Source organism: Mustela putorius, unplaced genomic scaffold (genome assembly GCF_011764305.1).
Source record: "Mustela putorius furo isolate JIRA1106 unplaced genomic scaffold, ASM1176430v1.1 tig00003834_pilon_pilon_pilon, whole genome shotgun sequence".
Classification (NCBI taxonomy): Eukaryota; Metazoa; Chordata; class Mammalia; order Carnivora; family Mustelidae; genus Mustela; species Mustela putorius.
Window position 1 is genome coordinate 121,844,749 of NW_025421987.1, and position 22,408 is coordinate 121,867,156.

General features: G+C 32.7%; 1 protein-coding gene across 7 annotated transcripts in view; it reads right to left on the reverse strand.

The window, feature by feature from the left end:
• Positions 1–1,428: 1,428 nt before the first annotated feature.
• Positions 1,429–22,408, reverse strand: part of SLC4A7 (solute carrier family 4 member 7) — a 105,385-nt gene continuing 84,405 nt past the window's right edge. For 3 of the 7 annotated variants that reach the window (XM_045088993.1, XM_045088991.1, XM_045088988.1), the window contains 8 exons: positions 20,881–21,042; positions 20,450–20,701; positions 17,550–17,618; positions 15,906–16,079; positions 11,752–11,883; positions 9,422–9,519; positions 7,646–7,753; positions 1,429–5,664 (listed from right to left, as the gene is read on the reverse strand). In XM_045088993.1, coding sequence (XP_044944928.1) covers positions 5,583–5,664; positions 7,646–7,753; positions 9,422–9,519; positions 11,752–11,883; positions 15,906–16,079; positions 17,550–17,618; positions 20,450–20,701; positions 20,881–21,042 — 1,077 coding nt within the window. In that variant the 3' untranslated portion in view covers positions 1,429–5,582. Of the gene's footprint in view, positions 5,665–7,645; positions 7,754–8,871; positions 9,321–9,421; positions 9,520–11,751; positions 11,884–15,905; positions 16,080–17,549; positions 17,619–20,449; positions 20,702–20,880; positions 21,043–22,408 lie in introns of those variants that run through there. The other 4 variants (XM_045088992.1, XM_045088990.1, XM_045088987.1 and 1 more) reach the window with 4 other exon arrangements.

Consider the following 22,408-nt stretch of genomic DNA (forward strand, 5'->3'; position numbering starts at 1 on the left):
TAAAGACATTTTAAATATTTAGCTATGAGACAAAATGATTCCAATTACTTCTACCCTTCATCAGAATACTGAATGTGATTTCTATCCTTCTATTTCTCAACAAAATGGTAAGCTAATATTTTGGCCCTTTCTGAATAGAAGTGAAAGTTACATAGAAGATTCAGATGAAGGGCACTTGCCCCTCAAGAAGGAGTGACGAAGATCCATGCCCTGGCGATGTTTGCTGAAGTTATGGCTTACGTTGTAGGGCTCAAACTTGGAAGACCTAACATCCATCCCTTTTTTGTTTTCCGATACCCCTTCTACTATGCTGAAATGATTTCACAGACAACGTAAATTACATAGTTCAAAAGCAAAACAAAATGTCTTAACTATAACATAGAAAAAATTGAGTAAAATAAAAATAAAAGTAATGTAAACAGGCACCAAAATAGGTGTACATTTTCAGGATTAACAAGAGGACAAAATCACTTGCCCAAATTTCTAAGATACTCAGGACTAAAAAAGGGTATCTAAACACGCATGTACACACACTTTCACTAGAGGAATGAGAAAGATCCTGTAGACTGGCTGAAGGTGAGTACAATTTAAAGGAAAAGCAGAACTGAAAGTGAGTCCAAAAAGAGCAGCACAGAAACCGAAAGAAGGGTTTTCCAATCAGGAATGCTCTCATTCAAAGCCTAACAGAAGAAATGTAAATGTTAGCCATAGAAAGAATTAACTGATACTCAGTTATGCTTTAATAAGCAAGATAAAACAAAATGAGTAAGATTTCCTTTCCTCTCCACTTTTTTTAAAAAAATATTTTATTTATTTATTTAATAAAATAAGTAGGCAGAGAGGCAGGCAGAGAAAGAGGAAGGGAAGCAGGACCCCTGCTGAGCAGAGAGCCCGATGCAGGACTCGATCCCAGGACCCTGAGATCATGACCTGAGCTAAAGGCAGCGGCTTAACCCACTGAGCCACCCAGGCACCCTCCTCTCAACTTCTTAAAAATAATAATAATAATAAACAATAAACTCAAAGTTCTATACATAGGAATAATAATTTAACAAAAAACTTTTTCTTAAAATACATGTCAGAAAACTTTCAGATGAAATTTCTAAACTTCTAAGCACTTTTCTCACTCCCAAAGGTTATCAAGTTCATGTTGGGATATCAGAAGCTCTTTCTTATTAAAGGGAAAATAATGGACCAGCCTACTCTTAAAGGGCTTTAATTTCGATACTTCTTAACTATTAAAAAGTCATTGTGAAACACACAATACTTTGCTTCATCTCCTTTTCTGTTTCCTCCCTAAAGCATATGAATATTAGGAAGCAGGAAACAGGAATCACTTAATTTCCTTCATCCCCCATTCCTCTGCATAAGAAAGATATGCAGCAATTCTAATAATTAAAGTACAAAATAAAGACAATATCCAACAACTAATTCAGTAGACTTTTATTGCTCTCTCAACTTCAATAACATCTCTAAAAAATAGTTTTTTTCTAACAATTATGAAACAAATTTGAAAGGCAGAATTGTTCACATTATAGACTTGGTAGAGACCTGTACTTCATATAAATGAAAAATACCAGTTCTACATTTTAAATATTTAATTTACCTTGAATTTTATTACAAAAGAAAATATTGTCATTGTAATTATAAAAGTCATAAAAATTAGAACTGTACTGTGAAATTATACCAAGCTATCAAATACTATATAAATGAACAATAAAATTCAATTTCTATTTATTCAAACATAGTAAACATTGAAAGATAACCCCCTACAAAACAAACAAAAATCCCCCCATATTTTTAATATTAAAGCAACAAAAGAAAAGCCACAACACAAAAATCAATCAATGCACAAAATCTGATTTAAAAACCACTGGGGTTTAACAATTATGATAAGTCAACTGTAGAAGTCAGTATGTGCTAATTAAATTAAAGTTTTAAAATGATCTTTAGATGATTCCATTTCCAACTATATGTTTTCCTATTATTGATACTTATATTACTTTCTGATAATATTAGAAAAGAACCAACTTTATATTAAAATTGCCAAATTTTGAATTTTGAACACTATTTTAATTTTCAATGTCCTTAATATCTTTAAGCTTACTTTCTAAAAAATAAATAATTGTTGGACTAAACCAAAAAACATTTCACACATTTGTATTATATATGATTAACAATGATGTAATCTACATAAATAAATTTAAAACATTAAGTTATTTAATTTAAACATTTTTGAATTACAATGTTATATCAATGGCTTACACATCCAAAATCTGAGCACTTTAAAACAGGATTCACATGTTGAGCACATTTAAAGAACTGATGCACATGATATGATCCTTGAAAAACAGCAAGCTCTGGTGTAATACCTCAGTTTCAGAAACCATTTTATGTTTTACAGAATTCTGAACCTGTGTTTGTGAAAGGAAAAACTTAGAAAGCTATTATATACATACATAAACTTGAAGCATGAGGAAGAAAGAAATGCTTTTTGGGTGGAGAAAACAAAAAATTAGTAATTTTGAGTGATAAAGAAACCTGCTTTATAAATAACATGCATTAGCACATCATGTTTTACAAAGACTTGGCAAATATGAACATTGATATGCCACAGCTTTTTTCAACAACTGAAGAGATTTAAGATTTTAAACATCATTTTTTTTCTCTCTTACACCACACACACACACAGACACACACACACGAAAGACTGTGTGCTTCACTTCAGCATATCTAATATAAGAGAATATAAAGAATCATCCTTTTATTATAAGGAAGTTCGTTCATTGTTTTCTCAAAAGCTGCTATTTTAGAGTGAAATAGCATTCAAAAGAAAGTAAATTTCAGATGGTCAACATCAGGATTTATTATAGTCTCTGTAAACAGGCCTCTATAAATAAATAAAATAGGGTGGAGAGAAGAATATCCTGAGGTGGCTCTGTAGCCAGGGTATTCAGTAGCACTAAGCTCCATCCTGGAAACCAAGGCATCTAAGAAAGTGCAGGGCTGTTTATATTAATTTATTTTGTAAATGGAATATGTACAGGTTTAATTATTTTGCACCTTGAGGTAAATCAGTACACTGCAATTACTACTGCTCATTTATACCTATTTAAGGCAACATTTAAAATTAATATATGTAGTAAATTATATTTTTTACTGTCTTGCAATGAACACTAGCCATGATCGTTATTTTTTTTAAAAATAGTGGAAAAATACTATAACCATGTAGAACAAGCAGTTAATTACTTAATAAACATGAGTTACCTTTGCTCTTCAATGGAGTAGTCATATCAGATGATTTTTTAAGTCAAGTAGTCAAAAGAAAGCAGAAACCATTAACAATTAGAAATAGTGAAAACACTTTGAGTGCAAAGTATTTTGCAAGTCATGGTTTTTCTGGCACTGGACAATTACTATACATAATTAAATAAAATCACACTATGATCCCAGGTAGTTTTCAGTTTAAATTTTAAAATCCCTTCCTGTAAAATAAGCACATCTGTTAACCCTATGATGTCTAGACACAAAGAAATGATGTGAGGAAATCCCCTTGTTCAGGTACACCAGGGGAGTTTGCAAAATATAGCAGCAAATACTGGGGTCTTTGGAAATGATTATGCTGCTATGTAATAATAGGAATCATTTCGGTGGAAGCTCATAAAAAATAAGCACCGTGGGTAATACTCAATTATCAATTGCCAATAGAGTCTAACTCTTTTTCAGGCAGTACCAAATGATGCCAGCTCTATTTTCTAAAGAAAAGTAGCTACATTTCCAACTTCTCATTTGAGGCAGAAGTTGAATTCTTTAACTAGAATCTGACAATATGGTCTCAGATGGGGAAATTATATCAGCTACCGAGCAGTTTAAATGGATTCAAAACACTTCAGAATTGCTAAAATACCAGCTTTTGGCATTCCTCATGATCCTCTATAAGATCAACTGTTCATACTTTTGAACTTTAATTACAAATGATTAAAGGGCGCATTGGAATTTCATTAAAATTTTCATCCTAATATCCATGTTACAATTTCGGTATTCCTGTGGCTTCTCAATACTCATTTGGTTTTCGTAAATTATCCTCTTGCCAAATCACTTTCACAACCCCATTCATCCAGTCCTACAGGCTTAACAAGAATAACATTTATTTATTTCATGTAGAGCTAAGAGTTTATAAAAGATGACTAAAAAGATTTGCTAGAAGTTAAAGATAGCTCAGAAAAGCAGAAACTAAATAACAAATACTAACACAAACTAGAAAGAATGCCATCAATCTGAGCTATACATAAAATGTTTAAATTCCTTTTAAAATACAAATATGGCAGTGCTTTATATCAAAGATGTAAAATCTGTCAACTGCTTTTGAAGATAATAAACCGTAAATGCAAGTGAGCACCAACTATTTACATGAACAATTTAAATTATTCTGTATTTGTTACCTTTTCAAATGTTTATATATCTAAGTATCATATCAATGAAAATAAATAAAATAGTTTATAATAGATCACAGATAACAATCTATTAAATATTATCTATATCATAGAAAGAATAACAACGTAAACAAGAAAATGAAAGGTAATTCTTTAGAATAAAGTAATACTGATCATAAACCCATTAAGAGAATTGTGACTCCTGATTATTTAGTCATATTACTTGTAATAGAAAAATAATCAAGAACTTAAACCTGATATAAACCTAACCATATTTTAAGTAAAAGACAGCAAAGGCAGAGAACAGAGGAAGCATTCTGGGCTCTTATAAAGCATTAGGATTCAAAAAAAAATTCTACAAAGGCAACAAAATTTAACTATTATCAACTGGCATTTTACAGCTTCTAAAATCCATAAAGTTATGACTGGTATGGGGTTAAATTATAAAATCACCTGCAATTTTACTTGCCTATTCGAATAGAAACCTGGATGTGGATGTTTTTTAAGATTTAAAATAAATTTTAAAGACACATAGGTCAAGACTATAGTTCTTATCTAGACAGTTTCTATTGTTCTACCATTAGAGCCAAAAACTCTCCACTGCTTGTGAAACATGATGGACATCTGCATAAATGAAACATACATACAGAGAAGCCATGACATGTTACCATTTGTCCACAACAAGGGCATAAAGACTCCCTGTTCTTCCCACAAAGAACTAACAAAAGTGAAATAATATGTAAAAATTTTTAGTAGCTCAAGTAAAAATTATAAATATATGGACAAAGTACATCACATAAGGTTGGTATGAATTACCACTGATAAACAAATAGACTTAAAGGAAAAGTAGATTGAATGCATTTCCCCACATCTTTCTACTGCAGAACAGAAATTTTTTTTTCAACAGAATAAATATTTGAATAGAAAGAACCATGTACCTCATTTCTAAGAGACCATTTCATTATATACACAGTCTCCATGGTGTTCCTAACAAACTTTAGACACTACTTCAAAAACCCAGGAGTCACGCATAAACAGCATGACTTACAATATTGTTATATATAATGACATGAAATACACACATTATATATATGTATAAATAAAATATATATCTGTATAGCTATATATATAATTCCTCTTGGTTCAATTCTATAACGAAGTTTCAGCGTCCATATATTTCTTTGTTGGTTCGTCTTCAAGATTTATTTTCACACTCACAGGTTTTTCAGGGCTATTTAAAACAAGGAATGAGAATAAATGATTCTTATTACTTTCAAAAAATGGCCAATGCTTAGTATCCACAATAAGCCTTTTGAAATTACTATTAATACTATAAACATATGATTCACTATTATTATTTTACTGCTTTCTTTTCCTACCAATAAATTTGATTGGAAAGACAAATATTAAAAATTCTTAGTATTTTTAATGGATATGCTTGCCACTGAAATTCATGTTTGTTTTTTTTTTGTTGTTTTACAACTGAAGAGGAGTTTCTTAGTCATTATATGACTAAGTCTGATTTATTAGTTTTATTTTATAAATAAATAGTTGTAGCATGTAACATTTCACTGACAAATCCATTAAAAAAGCAACCTTTGTTAATATAGATAAGCATTACATTTTCTGAAAAATGTAACAAATTTATAAACTTTCTCTCATCAAATTTGGTTTACGAATAAAAAAATCAAAACACATATATTCTATATTTTCAAATTTATATCAAATACAATAATTTCATGTCCATGGATTTAAGTGACTAATTTAATTGTAACACATGATTATGTGTTTTGAAAAAACTTTTCAAATGTATAACAACACACTGGTTTGCGGCCTTATCCAGACAAGACTGAAGGAAGGACCTCCAAACATTTTTTCTGTTAAATGACATAACCTATACACTGTTTCTCTTCCCCTGTAATTTGGAATTGAGAGGCAACCCCAATGAAAGGCAAAAGCATAAAAGATACTTTTATATTATTGTATAACATATAATAATATTATAATTATAAGGTCTTTACATTTGCAACTGTACTAATAATCTGGGCCACAAGTGCTGACAACGTGTGAAAAATTATTAAGAGTAAAAAGAGCATTAAGCTAAATTCTAGCTGCATGGAATAATCAAAATGACAGAGAGTTCATTTTTAAAAAACTTTTAAGATCAAAGACAGAAAAAGGGAAATAGTCCAGCTTAAAAAAATCAGAAGGCAAGAAATTATTAAAAAAAAAAAAAAAAGTCAGGGGGGATAATAGAGATTAAGTAGGAGCAAAGCTCTAAGGAGAGGCGAGGAAGGAATGAATAAAACCTAACTAATTACTATCAAAAGACAGTGGCCTGAAAGACAGTAACTAATCAATCAGAAGCAGCCAGTGACCATTTGCCCTAAAAAAAGTTTTGATCTGATGTACAAGCAGAGTATACGGACACCCAACAGTTTCTGACACAAAGTGCACACAGAGTATTTGTGCAATATGAATGACTGTGTGCACTACAGGAGAATACCTCATTTCTCCACAGACCCAAGGGATTAAAGTAGTAACGGTTTTGAAACTAGAATCCCTTAGATTCAGGCCTTGAAGTGAGCATAAAAGACAGACAAAATGGATTCCTAACAAGAAATCTAAGAGAGGAGTTATAAAAATTGTTATGGAATATGTGGTCCATTATAAAACCAAATGGTGTTTATATCCATGGATTAAAAATTTCTTCCAACTATCTTCTAGGAAAATGTTTATCTCATCTGAAGAAATGCCAGGCTAAAGCAAAACAAGGAAATCAGTCATGTCTATCTTTTTTTCTCGGACCATCAGAAAGCATGATTGAGGCAGTGTTCACTTAAGAGTATTTATGTAACCTCTAGTAATTATCTTTCTTTATATGGTTTTGATATTTTATATACTTATTCCATACTGCCACATGTATATATTCATTTTTATTATAAAATGGCTCAAATTCTTTTTGGAAATAGGCAATTATGAATTTAAAAGGTAACCAATCAGCACTTATATATCTGATTTCCAATATTCGGCAAAATGATGGATAGACAGATAAAAGGGAAGAGGGGAAGAAAAGAAGAAGGCTGGCTTTGTTAAGAGAATATAACTTATACAAATTGAGTTACATTTAATGGTTTTATGAAATAGCTATCTACCCATAAGTCGATTAAAAATTGGCTACAGTTAGAAAATGCGTAAAGAATTACAGCTACCTCGTGCTAGATCTGGTTACTTTGGCATTCTCAGTATTCATGGAAAGTGCCTTCCACTGTGCAGTTTTGGCCATTTCATCTGATATGTTAACAACTGAGGGATCAACACTGAAGAATAAATACACTTTTTGGTTAGTATTCAGTACTTGCAAAAGCATTAATATTATCACTCTTTATTAATATTTGTCTTCATCAATTTTAAAATTGAGAAAACTCTTTGTCATGCATTTAAACCAAGGTCTAGCAAAACATCAGAATTTCGGAGTTCTGTTATAAAGGTTTCATGGGGAATTACATCCTTCTATATAACCAAAACTAGGAGTTAAGATTTATTAAATTGGCAATGAAGCCCAAAGATGATTATCTTGGCTATACACATATTATTGAAATAACAAAAGAACATATTACATATAAAAAATACAGCCTTAAGTCAATTAGAAAACTTTTATAACTAAGATAAATTTCAACCTCATCAACTAGAGATCCAAAGTACATAAGGAAAACTTAAGATCATGATTTTAAAAAAAACCCAAAAACTAGGTTTTTTAATAATTCAAAAAAATCATTAAAATGAATGATGGGAAAGGCGACACCTTAAAAATAAAAACAGTTCTGAAAATATTTGAACAGATAACACAAAAACAGGCTTATAATATATCACTTTTAGCTGACATTCGCGTTTTAGTTTCAAAGTGTTAGCCAAACAAATTTATCTAAATCAGAATCAAAAGAACAAAATACTGTCCTTTCATTGTAAGGGATAAATGTAATCATTCCCTGTCTCTATAAAATAGTGCAAAATTCCTTTGAGACCGCAAATTCAAAAATGATGGTATCTGTAAGTAATTTTGGACTCAAGGTTGTCAGCTATTAACTGTGAAGTTAATAGAAATATATTTGCAAGTCCTTTTTCCTCACCAGAAGAGTAATATCTCATTCATACAAGTGACAAATGGGAAAGTTCTTAAAGGGGGACATTTGAAGCTAGAAAGTGCTTCAGGAATGTCTCTCTTCAGTTATTTGAAGTTAGCAACCAGCCACAGAAACATTTACTCAGAGTAGATAGTTTCCAGTTGGTGGACTCTGCCCTTGTATATACATTCTAAACCTATATACATTCTATATACATTCTAAAACTGACTTTTCTACTATCAATAGCTAATTAGAAATAGAAAAAAATGTGGAAATAAGAATCAGACATATACGTTTTTAATCTTTTAAAACTACAAAAAGATAAACAGAAGAATTTGCCACTGTCTTTAGTTCTTAAATTTACATGTAAATCAACAAACTCATACATAATAAGCTATACATGGAACTCAACTTTTTCATAATAGGAGCACACTCACTGCCAATTGTCAAGTCACAATTTGGAAAGTTATCAGAAAATGGGTTACAAAGATTAATTTTCCAGCACACACTGATGCAGGCCTAATAAAGGACAGAGAGGGAAAGCTATACTGATTTTAAACTTCATTCAAACAGGAGTGATGCAAGACAAGTACTCTTGTCTGCTTGGCATGGAAGTTGGTTTAAGGCTCTGGTTCCAGTCAAGCTTTTTCTTCCCTCCTGCCTACAAACCTGCAAGGGGAAGGACCGTGAGATTTTCCTTTCAAATTCCCGAAGACCCCCTTTAGTTGTTGACATTAGGCCAGGTATCAGTTTTGTCATCTTTCTAAAAATAGAGATCACTACTTTAACAAAGCATTAACATGGCTTATTCATGTACTTGATATGTACACAAAACACATTTTACAAGATAAAGTTTTATCTCACCTATATTTTAGGGCCTTAACCGGAATCTGTAAGAGACTTCCCCCTTCAAATGGAAGGTGCACGGTGTCATCATCAGCTTGAAGCATTCGTTCAGCTTCCTTCAGAGCACATACATGAAAAAATTACTTTTCCCAGAATATTTTCGCAAGGACCAATTAATATATAACATCTTCAAGAATTACAAACTCAAACTGACAATATATTTAAACATATCTGTCATGACTGAAAAATCCCTTTTACAACTATAAACACATACTGGCATCACAAAAGAAAACAACCACTTGTAAAGGTTAACTTTTAAATGGTTATAACTTTCATTTCTTTCAGTTATATGAATACTATGTTAAAATTAACTCAACTACATAAATTTTATTATCAATTATTAGTATATAGTAAGATAAAATTTTGTAAAATCTGATGGCTTTCATTACAATACAATATAAGCAAAACCTCATTTGGATGAGGCAGGGTTTCTCAATCTCAGCAATACTGACATTTAGGGCCAAACAATTCTTCATAGTAAGGGAAAGTCTTGCATATATAGGATATTCGGTAGCAGCCTGGACCTCTACCCATTAGATGCCCATCCAACTCTGACAATCAAAAGTTTCTCAAACACAGAATTACGAACCCTGAGGAGAAATGTTGCCCCAGGTGAAGAAAAACATATACTGGAGACATGACCTAAAATCATGGTATCGTATTTACTGGGGATACATCAGGATGGACTGGGAGAACATCTACACTCTTCTTTCTTACCACTAGAAATCCCACTACTTGTAGGTGACCATATGCCCAGCTTTTAAAAAAAATAATCATTAAAAAAAAATAAATAAAGCCAGAGCTAAATTTCCCAGCATTTGTAGTAACTCCACGTGACCATGAGATTCAAGTGGAACTTACTGAATGACATTTCTGGAGACTTCTTAAAAAACAAGGATAGCAGGGGAGAGCCCATTGTGCTTTCTCACCCCATCCTTTCTGCCATCTCTAATGCTAACATGAGAGCTCAGGCTCTGCATTCATTTTGACCTATGAGGCTATTCTGAGACTGGAAACTGTATGCCTAGGCTAGGGGGAAAGAGGCACAGGGTCTCCAGACAACTCTGGGGAGCCATTACACCAGATCATTCACTCTTCTCAAGACTTCTATAGGAGAGCATAAACGCTTGTGTTGAGGCCTCCTTTACTTTTGTCTTCTGCTATATAAACTGAAACTTATTCTAACTTAATGCAAAAAATAATAAACAGGTAATTTTAACCTAAGTATTTTATAAATGAATTGCATCCTCTTTGAAAATTCACCAAAAGCTCATAAACATTTACACATATTTGTTAGTATCCTAAATAAAGAGTCATAATTTCTGTTAAATAAAAACCAGTAATTGTGCCATAAATTAGCACTGAATAATCAATCCAAACTATGTAAAGAAAAAAAAAATACCAAGGCCTAAACCCAGTTGTCTTGTTAAGTTTTAACAAATCCATTTCCATAAATACTATGCAATATAATAAGGTATAAATTATGTTGCCTTCTCTCAAAAATTAGAGGGAAAAGTAATGTTGAGATCACTATTTAAACAGGACCACAATATTTAAAATATGTATCTTTCTTCTTATCTTTGAATTTCAAGCAATATTCTCATTCTAATGGGAAAACGGAGTCAGGTATTAAAATCAATACAATCATCTATGCTACATGTGAACTTGCTACATGTCTACTTTTTTTTCTTACTAAGCAACAGCACTGAGCTGGTTATTTAAAAAATCAAATTCAGAATTAAATATTCATGTAAATCTCTGTATACAAAATAAAAATAACGGTACATAATACTGAAAATTAAGACTACAGTTGAACACTACTTTCTGTAAAAAGATTGTTTAAAATCCTTTTTGTCATTATGTCAGAATATTAAAATGTTAAAATTAAAATGTACAGTAAAATGTGCATATGTATTTAATATGCTTGTGTTACCTATGCATTACCTATGTTTTAAAGACTGCTAAATTCTCTCACTTTTAAAATTAAGTACACATGTGAATTGTAATTTTTGAAAGTTTTTTTGGGGGGGATCAAGGCTTTGGAGGGGCAACTTAAGTTGGTAAAATGGATTAAGAGCTAATGTTTAAAGCAAGTTCCCTACTAACCTATGCCTCAGTTTCCTTATTTGTAAACTGGGAATAATAGAAGTACCTACGCTTCATAATAATAAGGTTCTTAGGAGGATCAAAGAAGCGGATTCCTGTAAAGTGACCACAAGAGGGCCAGTTACTCAATACAAAATATTAAACAAGTGAATAGCATAAATTTGAAATTCTGGTCTTTTTACCTCTTTCTCTTTTTTCTTTTTGTCATCTTCTTTCTTTTTCTTACTTTCTGGCATGAGATCATCAAGCCAACTAAGTTCTCTCTTTGTGAAACACAGATCCATGAGTTTGCGTACAAAGACTAATGCAAGAACCTTTAAAAAGTAGGAGAGAAACTATTAAGTAACATCTAAAAATATACAAATTATGTCATTTAAAGAGAGAAAAAGTATCAAATCACAAATAACAAAAAAGTACTTCTTGTATTTTATTTAAAAATAACTTCAGGGGCCCCTGCATGGTGCAGCTGATTAAGCATCAGGACTCTTGGTTTGGCTCAGGTCATGAGATCAAACCCCGACTGGGGTTCCACCCAGCAAGGAGTCTGAAAGTCTCTCTCTGTCCCTCCCTGCTTCCTCCCCTCTCTCTCAAGTAAATTTTTAAAAAATCACTTTATATACCATCTTATTTCAAAGGAACTGAGTCACCTATTTATCTCTGAAGCTTCCAGCTCAAAGAAAACATATAAAAGAAATGGCATTTTTAATCTCTTCCTATATAAATCCCATACATTCTGCATAAAATTATAAAGCAGATTAAGCATGGGATCTTCACTTTAATTAGCTTCAATTAATTTTTATGATGACCTTAAACTATATACATTATATAAGCAGATGTGTGTGTGTGTGTGTGTGTGTGAAAATATATATATGGGGTGTGTTGTGGGGGGGAAGGGGGACAGACAGAGAATCTTAAGCAGGCTCCATTCCTGCCCAGCAGGAAGCTCAATGTAGGGCTCGATCTCATGACCTGAGCCAAAATCAAGAGTAGGACACTTAACCAACTAAGACACCCAGTCGCCCCCAAATTGAAATAAATTTAAAAATCTCTTGAGCAATTCATTAGAGAACCCATTTGCCAATACTGGCTTTAGACTTCCAATTACATATGTGAAAAAGATACACCATTACTTTAATTTGTTTTCCTTTAACTGCTACTAAGGTTCAAGATATTTTCAAATGTCCACTGGTTTCTTTTTTTCTTATCATTTTCCTTATTACTATCTTTTGCCTGGTTTTCAATTGCCTTTTATGACTTTTATTCATGAGTTCATAAGAGCTCTGTGCAGTTCAGATAGAAGCATTTTATCTGCCCTGTATGTTACAAATACTTTCTCCTAGTTCACAATCTGATTTTACTATGTCCATATAAAACATTTAATTATCATGTGGTCAAATAGATCTTTCCTTTACAGCTGGGTTTCCCTATCCTCTTGAAAGGTTACCCTCCATCACTAGACTACATAAATATTTTTCAAAAATTTCTTCTACATTTTAACATTTAAATCTTCAATTCATTTATGGTTTCTGTCTGAATATGGTATCAGTTACAGAAGCAACCTTAGCTTCCATACACAGTCAAATCTTCTAAGACTATATATATATATATATACTCAATGTGTATGTGTGTGTGTGTATATATATATATATACTCTCAATGTATATAGTTCACAATGACAACACCCTCTCCGAATACACACAAACACACGTAAGTAAAACTCATAAAATTCAAACATGGAAGTGACATTTTTACAATACTAAGTATGCACAAAGAATATGATATATCTTCCTCTTTGTTCAGATCTAAATTTTATGTACTTTGCAACATTATTATGGATTGAATTGTGTCTCCCATGAAAGATACATTGAAATCCTAACTGCTGGTACCTCAGAATATGATTTTATTTGGAAATAGGGTTGTTGGAGATAAAATTAAGATAAGGCCATACTGGAGTAGGGTGGTTTCCTAATACAGTATGCCCAGGGTCTTAATAAAACGGTCATATAAAGACACAGTGATATACAGACCACATCACAAGGTGCCAGTTTGGAGTTACACAGTTGCAACACAATGCCAAACTTTCAGCAAACCACTAGAAGCTAGGAAGAGGCAAAAGAGTTCCCTTATAGGTTACAAAGGGAGCATGGCCCCATCCATACCTTGCTTGCAAACCTACAGCATCCAAAGCTATCATATAATAAATTTCTTTTGGAACGTCAACCAGGTTTCTTGTAACCACCCACTCTAACAAAATTCTTACTAATTCTACTAGGGCTTTTAGTCTGTTTTCATTTGATTTATTTGAGTTAACAGGCAAACAATCATATTATCTACAAATGATGTTACCTCTCCCTTATAACAAATATTATATTATTCTTTTATCACAGTTAGAACCTTCAGTTCATATCAAATAACAACAGTAATAGTGTGCTTCCCTATATTGGAATTTATTTACAAATTTTTATGCACAGTGACTACAATTTTATAAGACTTTCTATCTTTAATTATGTTGGTATTTTTTGTTTGCTGCTGAAGTATCACACTCTATTTAATCATATTTTACTTATAGAAACACAAAAATTTATTTGTAAATACCTTAAGAGTTTTTGGACTTATATTAGTTAAGTGAGACTTTAACTAAAAGAGTCACCATCACTCTTTTTACAACTTTACTAGTCTTTGGTATTAAGATCTTGCTAGTATTTCATGAGAAAAAAATGCAGACTTTTCCATCTCTTCCTTTCCTTTCCTAGAATAATTCCAGAAGTACTGGAATTAATTGTTCTTTAAAATCAGCTGGGCCTGTGATCCAAGGGCAGATCTTTGGCCATTTTTCCAGTCTCTTGTATGCAACTGAGTTATACAGATCCATAAATTTTCTATTTCTCTTTGGGCTAATTCTTGGAAATGTATGTATAGAATGGAAATAACCCATCTCCTCTAGACCAGTGGTAAACAAACCACAGCCCCTGGGTTAAATCTTGCCCTACCTGTTTTGTATGGCCTGTGACCTAGAATAAGCTTTCAAAGATGCACATTTGGAATTGACTTGATGATAGGGAACATGAACTTTGAACCGCAGCCCCATGAAATATCTCAAATGAAAAAGAATTATATTCTTCTCATTAGTAGTCTTTCATTTTAAAAAACTATACAATTACTTTTTAGGATTTACCAATAAGAAATTGTGGAAATTTCTCTCCTGTTATAGAAGTGCCTATATATCTTGCGATCTACAAAGCTGAAAATATTTACAGAAATAAAGTTTGTCAACTTCCACACTAGATGTACAAACTTACTCCTATAGATTCATGTAGTACTTTCTGAAAGCCCCTCAAATCTCTTCCACTACTGTGATTACATTTCTTTTCTCTTTCTTAATCTTGTATATTTTGCTCTGTCCTTTTCTTCTTTACTCAAATTGAAAGGAGCTTATTCATTATTGAGTTTTACAAATAAAAAATTTGGTTGCATTTTTTAAAAAGTCTTCTTGAATAATATATGTGGTGAAGGGTATACATTTTCCTTATGAACCTTAGATGTATCTCACTGACTTTGTTCAAAATTCTCTGCTGCAATACCTACAATGTTTTTTTAAAATCAGTTTTCAACCCAGGGATTATTTCAGCATTTAATGTTTAAATACTTCACATGTTTTTAGTGCTTTTCATGATTCATTTGTAATTTATTTGTGATCAGGAAATGTTATTACCTGCATAATTTTTATAGCTTCTTAATTTTTAAAGACTTTCTCTGTGGCCAAGTACATAACCAGTGTTTACATGGAATTTACAGAAGGATGAATATTCTCTGTTTGCAAAATTCAATATTCTGTGATAATTTAGTGAACAATGTTATCTTCTTAATACTACCTACAATTTTTATTATTTTTTAACTTCTAGATCTGTTAATTTCTGAGAAAGATGTATTGAAACATTTTGTTAAGAACTATGCTATTCTAGCTGCTTTGCTTTTTTTATATCTCATTATCATCTTTGTTCCATAAACGTCCTAAACTTTAAAGTTGTTCAAAATTACAAAACAACATTCTGTAGCCCAGGGACTAAAGAACAAACAAAAATATGGAAAATAACAGGCGAATTCAGTTTCTAAAGTGGCTGGTTTAATAGCTACGAAAGGGCCAGTTCATATTTTGAAACACCTAAGGTACTTAAGGTGTGCTATTCCCTTTCTCAAATACAAACATTACTAATATGTTATCATATTACTAAGAGAAGAGAAAAGTAAAATACTGTTGAAACATAGAGTGTTATTAATTAGTGACAAAGTCTGAAAAAAAAATTAAAAAAAAAAAAAAAAAAAAAAAAAGCCTTACCATCATGGGGAAAACAACCGCCGCAGCTGAAGCTTTTATCACCCACAAAAGAACCAGACAAGTGAGCTGAATGACTGTGAAAATATGGACTTTCCAGAGAGGCACGTAACGAAGATATATCAGATCGGGCTGATGCTTAGCAGGCATTCCAAATAATTTTATACGGTCAAAAAACTACGTATTGAATGGAAAACAATACAAAGCAAGAAAAAGTTTTTAACAAAACCATCATTTCTGCTACTTAGGCAATTATATACAACCTTCGAGTTTTGTAATTTAAACTGTAACTTCCGTAATACGTTCTCATAGTACAGGAAAATACTGCAATACAGAACATCTGGACCCAAGGAGGGGGCAAAAATCAAGGCAATCATTCTAAATTCATGCAATTAATTTAATCAGAAGACTCAACTCAAAATGTCTTAAGTTGGGGGATTAAAATATTTAGATATGCTTATTTGCTATAATCAACTGCATAAGCCATTTACTTTCTTTGACCTTGTTTTCTAATATGTACAGTAAAAGAACAACAATTTCCAAGGTTCTTTCCAACTCTAACATTATCAATGCTATAAAATAGCCTTAAGTCACAATTATTAAACTTCCACCCAACGCAAAGGAAACTATGAGCAAATTCCTTGGTCTTTCTAAACTTCAGTTTCTTCATTTATAAACCAGAAGTAAGATCTCACAAAATTATAAAAGAAAGTTGTAAAAGAAAAAATAAAAAAATAAAGTGAGTTAATGAGATCATTTCTTGACCAGTGGAGGGGAGATCCAAGACTACTGGGGGGAAAAAAAAGATGCAATCTCTGTGAAGCCTTGCCAGCCATGGCTGGCAACATCAGACAATATGCTTTCCATGATAGGTGGTGGCCATGTGGTGCTAACAGTGCTTATGGAGCCAAGTGTTTTACATAAAGAACTAAATAAATTTTATCCAGTTGTTTTCCAGGAATTATTATAAACAAGACAGAGGAGGGAAATCACTGGGTTCTAACCTTGGCTCCATTGCTTACTTGATTAAGAACAGTCCAGAAGTCCCTCTTGTTTCTTAGTTGACAAAATTAGTATTTCTTCCTTTCCTGCCTAACAATATTGTTTTGCGAATCACAGAAAATAATTTGTGTACTAGATTTATAACTGTAATGCAATATACAAATGGCAAGTATTAACAATTCCAGTCTTCAACATCCCCCCTCTTACTATACCAGTCTTTATCAATAGTTATAAGGCCTTTCACTGGCTTCTATTAAAAAGAGATCATGATCAACTAAGGGTTGCGAGGAGGGCAGGGAGAGAGTGGTTAGGTTGTGGACATTGGGGAGGGTATGCGCTATGGTGAGTGCTGTGTGCACTATGGTGAGTGCTGTGAAGTGTGTAAACCTGGCGATTCACAGACCTGTACTCCTGGGGCTAATAATACATTATATGTTAAAAAAAAAAATTCTCATTCTTGAGGGGAAAAATGTGTAGTAAGCAATAATCACTTGGAAAATGTGGATTTGAAGTTATCAGCTACCTGCCTCCCAGAATATCATCACTACCATTATAAATACATCACTACCATTATAAAAACAATCTTGGCAAATGTAAAATATGTTTCAAGTTTCTCTACAAAATCATTATTTACTTAAGACTTGCCTGGATTCCTTTTAATGAGGAAACTCCCATATAAAGGAAAACACCATACAGGACAGGCATTGGTATAAACTGTAAGTAAAAAGACCACAGTTAGAACCCATGCTACTAAAACAATTTCATAGCAATAAAATACACAAAACACAGTGAGCACCTATGGAGGTAGAATTAAAAGATCTTTCAGTGATGAGACCTAACTTATATTCTCTATTTAAGAAAAATGGTAGTAAACAATAGCCTCCTAGAAAAACTATCTTCTACATGTTTTCTTCATGAAACGGGAGAATGTCCAGTGGTTAAGAATGTGAGCACTATAATCAAGACTGCTTGGTTTAAAAAGCCAGTTAACCTCTTCTTAAGCCTTAACCTCTCTATGCCATAATTTCTATAACAGATTGCATGAAGATTAAAGGATTTCAAATACTAAAATACTCAGAAAAGCACATGGTGCGTATCAATCATTCATAAAGCTTTAACCAGGAATTAAAATAAAAGCTTAATTAAAAAAAATTTTAAGGGCATTAACCATTAATTTTGATATCACTACCATACAGTAACTATTATACAGTAGTACCATTTACTGATATAATAATTGAACTCCACTCCAAAAGAAAGTCCTTACTACTTTGGCAGTTAAAGGGATCCCAACTGCCTATCTACCATGCCTAGGCATCCTACAGTAAAGCCATTAACAGGATCCATCCACCTACTCAAAAAACAAGAAACAACACCTAAGAGCTACAGAGGAAAACCACATTCATTCTCTATGAACAAATGAACACGTCTTTCCTAAGAAACCCAGGAGGAAAAGGTACTACAGGAAGAGAAGAAAACAAGTTAAAAATCTAATAAATATCCTCAGGAAATTTTAAGAGAATATTTTACCCATAAAGCAACTTTAGAATGCTAGGAAAAATAATAAGAAAGAAAAAGCCTTCTAGATTTAAACATATAATTATCAAATTAATTAATTCTGTCATAATGATTTTGAGAAGACCAAAGAGCTCTTTAAAAAAAAAAAAAGCCAGGAAATTTTCATTAACAGTGAAGACATGGGATAGAAATATGAGAACATATTCAAAGGTCTAATATCTGTAATAGGTAATAGGTGCTAAGAAAACTGACTGGGTCCTAAGGCTTGGGCAGTTACTCTTCAAGCAGCAACAGGAGCTTAGTGAAATAGGGTATATTTCTGCCTCTGTGCAGGCAGATCAGACTGCTTAGTCCTCAGTGAACACATACGTATCATCATAATACTAATTATGTGTTCCCAGAGGGCTTACATTTTTATAATTTAACTTACAGAAAAAGCATGGACAGTTTAATTATAATTACAGCACAGAATGCAAATGTTGGTAACCATTACAGTAAAACTAAAAACACAGTCAACCAAAGGCAGCTGATGGAGGAAGACTGGCTGGTGGAACCATAAGTGTGTTAAATTCTCATAAAACATCCAACCTTACGTGACAGGCTCCCAAGCTTTTTGGTCTCAGGACCCTCCTAGGTTCTTCAGAGATAAACTGAGGACATGCTCCCCAAATACTTTTGCTTCTGTGGACTCCCAGAGGTCATCCTTAAGACTAAACTTTGAGAATCACTGTCTTGGGTAAAGAGACTCAGTGTAATAATAATAAAGCAAAAAATAAAATTACAAAAGCATGTAAACCTATAATGGTTGTAACTACCAATATAACTTTTAAAAATAAAGATGTTAAAAAGAAACTATCTCTGGAGAGTTGGTTCTGGAAAGCCAACGGAAAATAGGAAGACTAACTTCTCATTTTAGGGCTTTCCTGATGTTCTATTTGAATTTCCTGCCTATATACAGTCAATACTTAAAAAATTTTAAAGGCAACATTCCTTAGTAGGGGACAATATCCCCAAAAGAATGCACTAAATCTTTCTCCTCTTTTGCCAAGTACTTCCAACAATACACTCACCACAATGCAGTAAATGCCCCTTTACCTATCTGCTTCACCAACTAGACTGCCAAGTTCTGAAAAGCAAACAATAATATATCCTATTTATTATTATTTCCCCAGTCTTAATAGCAGCAGTGTAAGTACTCAACAAATATCTGGTGAATTAGTCTGTTGCTAGAAAGTTCACGAGATGAAGGCCAAAGAAGTCTAGCATACAACTTTAATTTTTTTAGTTAATATAATAACATATATACACACTCCCAAGTTTCCTCCCCAATATATAAATGTACATAGCTCTTTGCTTAATAGTTTTTTTTGCAATAACTAGAACACCAAAGGAAAAAAATAGAGTAGAGCTCTTCCCACGATGAACTGAAAATCTCAGATTATATACTTAGCTACATTTGCTGTTGTTATATTTTTTAATCACTAGATCCATTAGGATATGTATAGTAAATACCAAATGTTAACTAAAAGATATTTAACATAAAGTTAAAGGTCTTGCATTAAACGTAGTTCTTGCATTCTTCATTTATAGTAGCTGTACGTATTTTCTAATGAGCGCTATTACCTTTACTTCATTTAGCTGATCAGAAATAATACATTTATTTAATTAATAGCAATTATTTTCACATTTTGGTCAAATAATTATATCAACCATATTTCACTATTACTTCTTCTAAGATGCCCATAAAATCCTCTCGGTATATTCTTCTTTTAGATCATAACAAAGCCATGGATTAACTCCTTCCAAAACTCTATAGTCTTTAATACTATCCTTTTATAATATTTCTAAAATGGACACATCTAATACTGAAATGCCTCCTATATTAAACACCATTTATCAGAATATTATCTTCCAAGTAAATTCCAGGAAATGAAAACTAATTTTAGATATTTTCATGTTTCATTTCATACAAGCAAGTATAATTTTATGACAAAAAAAGATTTTAAAATATTGCAGTAAAGAGATTTTACCTTTAGTACTGAAGTCATGAACACAGACAGGCCCATCAGAATAAAAATCATGAGCCCTGTAACTCGCTGTTCACGAATTCCCAAAAACTTGGGTTGCTCCCCAGGGGCAGAACATTCAGATTCAACTTTCAAGCTGTTGACATGACTTATTGACAACACTGTTGCAGCCACAAACCATGGAAGTCCCATGATAGAGCAAACTCCCAACATAACACCAACCATGAGCAAATCAAGGTGATAGCCAGCTCCCTTCTGAAAAGTGAACATGAATATTTATTAGTTAAAACTGTTCTTTTAGGTTAAAATACTATATTATTTTATACACAGGGAAGAAATTAATTTTCATCTCACACATTTTAATGTTCTAGTCATTATGAAAATATCCCAAACTCTTGAAGAAATTATAGACCTGAGGCAAAGTTTAGAATTACCTTCAATTTGTGCTCCTTTCTGTTTATGATTACAGCTGTAATTTGCTGGTCCATAAAGATGAGAATGGTACAAAGCAGAGCTGGGATGGCAGCTATTAGTAAAGTCCACCAAGGGTTCTCTCCCAACGGGCTTATGATCCAGCCCCTACTTGGATCTGTGGGCTGTTAAAAAATTAAAGATAAAAAGATGTTTCTTCCTACTACACAAAATTTCTACAACATGGGTTGTGTCTATTCCAAGAAATTCCAAGGGGTTAAAAAGAACTAGATTAAATCATGAATGTGTAGTGAATTATCTGCAAAGATAGCCACAAGAATGCTTCCCATCCCTCGATGCAGGTCACTTGGCCATGTAGTCAATCTTTCCATCTACAGGAGGAATCCATTTCCTCCCTTGGACCTAGGATGTCCTTATGGTTTACTTCAGCCAACAGAATAAAGCCAAAGTGCCACTGTGTGACTTCTGAGTCTTGATCTCAAGGGACCCTGCAGTTTCTCTAACCCTCTTGGAACCCTGAGATTAAGCTGTTGAATAAGCCTGGATATGCCTTCTTGAGGATAAGATACAAAATGGTGAGAGAGAGAAAGGAGCCAATTATCCCAGCTGCTTCAGCCATCTGATCTGAGCTCCCAGACATGGGAATGAAGACATACTGCCACCATCAAAGCAATGGATGACTGCAGCCACAGAGAAAGATCCCAAGCCACGAGACCAGACCAGTACCAGGCTAAGCTTAGTACCAACTGCCACCGATTTACGACAAATAAGGTGTTGCTGTTTTACAGGCTTTAGATTTGGGAGGTTTGTTATAGACAAATAGGTAAATGAAGCAGAGTGTCATTTCAACATGCTCCTAACCTACTTCGAATAAAGTGAGGTCAATCTACCTACTAGATCAACTCTTAAACTAAACTGCTTTGAAGATCCTACAGACTAGTGATCTTGGCAGGGTCAGTACTAAAGGGTCAGAGGCAGGGTCAGAACTGGGCCTCAGGGCATACTTTTCTAAAGATGTGGCAATTTATCAGACTCAAATACATTCCAATGCAGTATCGTAAAATTTGTTTTGTAACAAAACATTTTAAAAGATCCTACAAGGTTAGTATTCTTGGAAGGCTCGGAATATATTGAAATCTAAACATATTTCCATTACCTAAACTTCATTTTAAGCCTGTTTTTTCATCACAAAAACATGTTAATACAAAAGGAACATTAAGTATTTTCAAATGCAGGTATTCCAATTTTCCCACACTGATACACATTAAGCTGTTTGGTATTAAAAATTGTACACAATGCAAAGTTCTTAAGTGTTCCTTGATTTATTTCCTCAAATATATCTTATGCCTCTTGAAATCAGTTTGCTACTTGAAAGCTAGATCAATAAACAATTAACAAAAATATATTTAGGGATGAAAATAAGGAACAGAGCCCAGGATTAAAAGAAATTACATCAATATTTTGAACCAGTATTAATTTATAGTTTTATCTGGTAAAAGACTTGGTTTAAAAAAAGAAAAAAAAAAAAAG